The sequence below is a fragment of the Carlito syrichta genome, unplaced genomic scaffold (genome assembly GCF_000164805.1).
Source record: "Carlito syrichta isolate Samal-C Ts95f unplaced genomic scaffold, Tarsius_syrichta-2.0.1 Scaffold123615, whole genome shotgun sequence".
Classification (NCBI taxonomy): domain Eukaryota; kingdom Metazoa; phylum Chordata; class Mammalia; order Primates; family Tarsiidae; genus Carlito; species Carlito syrichta.
In genome coordinates, this window is record NW_007067711.1 from 103625 (window position 1) to 107565 (window position 3941).

General features: G+C 53.8%; 1 protein-coding gene across 1 annotated transcript in view; it reads right to left on the reverse strand.

Moving 5' to 3' along the window:
* The window catches only part of POM121 (POM121 transmembrane nucleoporin), a 24653-nt gene that overhangs the window by 3705 nt on the left and 17007 nt on the right, over positions 1–3941 (reverse strand). The window contains exon 10 of the mRNA XM_008048463.2: positions 1508–3151. Within this exon, the coding sequence (XP_008046654.1) occupies positions 1508–3151 (1644 nt within the window). The remainder of the gene's footprint in view (positions 1–1507; positions 3152–3941) is intronic.

The following is a 3941-nucleotide window of genomic DNA, read 5'->3' on the forward strand; positions in this document are numbered from 1 at the left end:
TGCTGGGCTCTGGTGATCCTTCCACCTCAGCCTTCCAAGTAGCCGGAACTACAGGCGTGCGCTACCATGCCCAGCTCGTTTTTGATTTATTGTAGAGATGAGGTCTTGCCAAGTTGCCCGGACGGATCTCGAACCCACGGGCTCAGGCAATCCACTCACCTCAGGCTCCCAAAGCGTGGGATTACAGGCTGAGCCACCGAGCCCGGCTTGGCATCACTTTAAATTCATAATCCCAATTTCTCAGTCCACAAAAACTGCCTGGCAAATCTATTATACTTTTTATGGTCCTTCTCCCACTATCCAATATGACTTTTTTTTTGAATTGGGGTCTCATTCTCTTGCCCAGGCTCGATTGCAGTGGTACAATCACAGTTGACCACAGCCTCCACCCTCCTGGGATAAGGCAATCCTTCCACCTCAGCCTCCCAAGTAGCTGGGAATACAAGTGCATGCCACCACACCCAGCTACTTTTCTGTAGAGATGAGGTCTTGCTATGTTGTTCAGGTTAGTCTTGAACTTCTGGGCTCAAGCTATCTTCCTGGCTCCACCTCCCCAAGTGCTGGGATTACAGGTGCGAGCTAGCGCACCTGGCCAAATTGACTATTTTAAGAGGCTCTCCTTTTATACATTTTATCCTGGCCCACTCCCCATGATCCTCTCTTATTTAATCAAGAAAACAGAAGCTACCAAAGTCAAAATTCATCATCCACATGGCAGATAGGACCACTTCATTCTTCTGCTTGAAGTTCTACAATGATTTCCCCTAACATTAATACTTAAAACCCAAGCACTGAGCCATGGCCAACCCTCACCTCTGCCTGCCTTAGCCTTTTATACCATTTTCTCCATTTTTAACACTCTGACCACACTTGCTTTTTCTCTGTCTGTGAGCATAGCAAGCTTGTTTCTGCTTAAGCACAAGCTATCAGGCATGCTTGCTCCCTGGGTCTCACACACTCCCTTCACCCTGTATTCCCAGCCCTTTTGTTACAAATATACTCTCAGCTTAAATGTGTTCCTTCTTCAGAAAGGCCCTGTTACACCTAAAACCACAATGGCTCATTTGGTTTTTCTGGGTGTTTTTTTTGAGTCGGAATCTCCACTGCAGGGGCTGGGGCTGGAGTGCAGTGGCATGCTCACGGCCACCCCAGCATTGATCCTTCTGCCTCAGCCTTCCAAGTAGCCGAACTACAGGTTCACACTACCACGCCCAGCTAACTTTTTGACATATTGTAGAAACGCGGTCTCGCCAAGTTGCCCAGGCTGGTCGTGAACCCCTGGGCTCAGGCAATCCTCCCGCCTGGGCCTCCCAAAGTGCTGGGATGACAGGCTTGAGCCGCCACGCCCAGCCTACATATTTTATTGAAACATTTACCGCTGACATTCAACTTTATAGTCAATGCCCACCTCTCCACCGCCATAATACAGCTAGCTCCTCAAGAGCAGACTGTGCTAGCTCTGAAAACAGCACCTAGCCCAACAGACCGTGTCCAGTCCTGATCTTACCTCCAAACAAAGGTTTGTTCTCAGGCGTGCTAGCCACATTGAAGGCAAAGGGTGTGCTCTGACTGGGTGTGCCCAGGGTGTTCTGACTTAAGCCTCCTCCAAAGGGGCTGGTGGTGCCTGTGGTCCCGCTTTGTCCTGCTCCAAACCCGAACGCTCCAGAGGTGGAGCTGGTGCCTGGGGCAGCCACATTGATCCCAAAGCCCCCACTGCCAGTGGGGGCTGCCGACCCCCCAAACGGGAAGGGTGACGGAGCTGTGCTGCCGAACACGGAGCTACTACTGCCACTGCTGGTGGTCTGGGTGGCAGCTCCAAAGCCAGAGGTGGTGGCCGCACCAAAGGAGAAAACGGCAGTGGTGCTGCCAAAGGCTGGTTGGGTGCTGGCGGGGGTGCCAAAAGCAGAGGCTGTGGTCTTCAGCCCGCCAAAAGCTGAATGTGTGGCACTGCCGAAGGTCGGCTGGGAGGGGGCAGGCGCTGGCGCCGCAGCTGGGGCTGCCGAGCTTCCGAAAGAGAAAGAGCTGCCAAAGCCTGGGGCAAGGGCCGGCTTGGTGGCCGCCTGCTGCTGGCCCTCAGTGGCCCCAAACGCGGGCTGGGGGTTGGCTCCTGGATACGACGGCAGCGGGGGCTTGGAGCCCGAGCCAAAGGGAATGTTGAACGCCGGGGTGGCCGTGTTACTGAGTGTCAGGGCAGGCTGGCTGGGGGGGTTCAGGGCTGAGGTGGTGAGGGGGCTGCCAAAACCACTCAGGCCCGCAGTGCTGCTGCTGGGGGCTGCCTGCACCGCACCGGGAAGGGACTGGCTGAAGGTGGCAACTGTCGTTGAGGCAGGCATGGCAGGAGGCTTGCTAAACTGGAAGACGGAGCTCACGGCTGGGTTAAAGCTGGCACCAGAGGCAGGGGGCGCCCCGAAGAGGAAAGGCTGTGAAGTGGAAGTGGTCGTGCTAGTCACGTTGCTCATGGCACTGGTCACGTTTACACCAAAGCCAAAAGCAGGCTTCAGAGCAGAGTCTGCGGATGTACTGGCTGTGGTGACGGAAGCCACTGTGGAAGTAGCAACGGCCAGGCCAGTGAAGAGAGGGGCAGTCGTGGCGGGAGCAGTGGACGGAGCGGTTGTTTGCTTGAAGAAGGGAGCAGACAGGGGCACAGATGTAGGTGGCCCCATGCTGCTAAAAATAGGCTCGAACGTCAGGGTTGAGGTGTTGGTGGTTGTGGGGAGGGTGGAGCTGGAGGACGCCGTGGCTGTGACCGAAGGGCTAGACGGCATGGGGTCTTCATTCTCACGCTTCGGCGGGGTCTTGAAAATGGGCTTGAACATGGGAGATGCTGAAGACACAGCAGGCGCAGCAAGGGAAGCAGGGTTGGAAGCTGAAGTGTTCGGCATCCCAAACAGAAAATTGTGCTTGGGGGTGGGGGAGGGGGTGGATGGGGCTTGGGGCTTGGCAGATGTCTCGGCCTGAAGGGTTGGAGGAGATTTGGTGTCGGTGACTGGTATCACGGAAGAAGCAGGGCTCAGCCCCAGGCAAGTGGCTGCGGGTTTTGAGTCTGGAGAGGTGGCTGGGAGGGGCCCCGACGGCGAAGAGCCCAGAGGGTCCAGCAGGCTTGGCGTCTTTGGAGGCAAACTGGCCTCGGTGGTTGCCACTCCAGCAGATTCTGGGAAGAAGAATTTTTAAGAAGTGAATGTGGAATACTTCAAATGCGATGATAGTCACATCAATTCTGTACCTTCTCCATGCCTCCCACCAAGGACCCAAAAGTCAGTCAATGACTATGACCAAGTCTATACTACAGGTCCAAAAAGTAAATCAAAGATGTGTCCGCTTTTCTACCACACAGATAATATGACAGACAGAAGGGGATCAAATGGGGCCTACTGTTCTGAAATAATGGAAACCTCAGTCATCTGCACTCTTAAGCGTGGTTACTTACCCAGACACATCCCTCTTATCTAACAAAGAGGTACTACGTCCACCTCCCTGGTGCTAAGTGGAGGGCAACAGCCACGAATGAAGCAGTCTCTGCCCTTGAGCCCTGGGAGAGGTTGAATACTAATCCTACACTACTATCTGATAAAGTGCAATAACACAGGTGTGTCTATATGCAGTGCCATGAAGGCATGGGCCTCCAATAATCAAGAGACCCTTGGCCACCTAGAAAGAAAAGAAATTAGTATTATTCTGGACCTGTGGTTCTTGTAAGCAGGTAACATCTTAACCACATCATCACATTTACACTTGAGAGATGTCACCCAAGGGAAGCACTATTCTCATTTTACAGATGACAGCATGGCTCAGAGCAGCCAAGAAACTACTGTGTTTTCAACGATGATGTTTTAGATCAAGAGCCACAACGGCCGGGCTCGGTGGCTCAGCCTGTAATCCCGTGCCTTTGGGAGGCTGAGGTGAGTGGATTGCTTGAGCCTGCGGGTTCGAGACCCACCTGG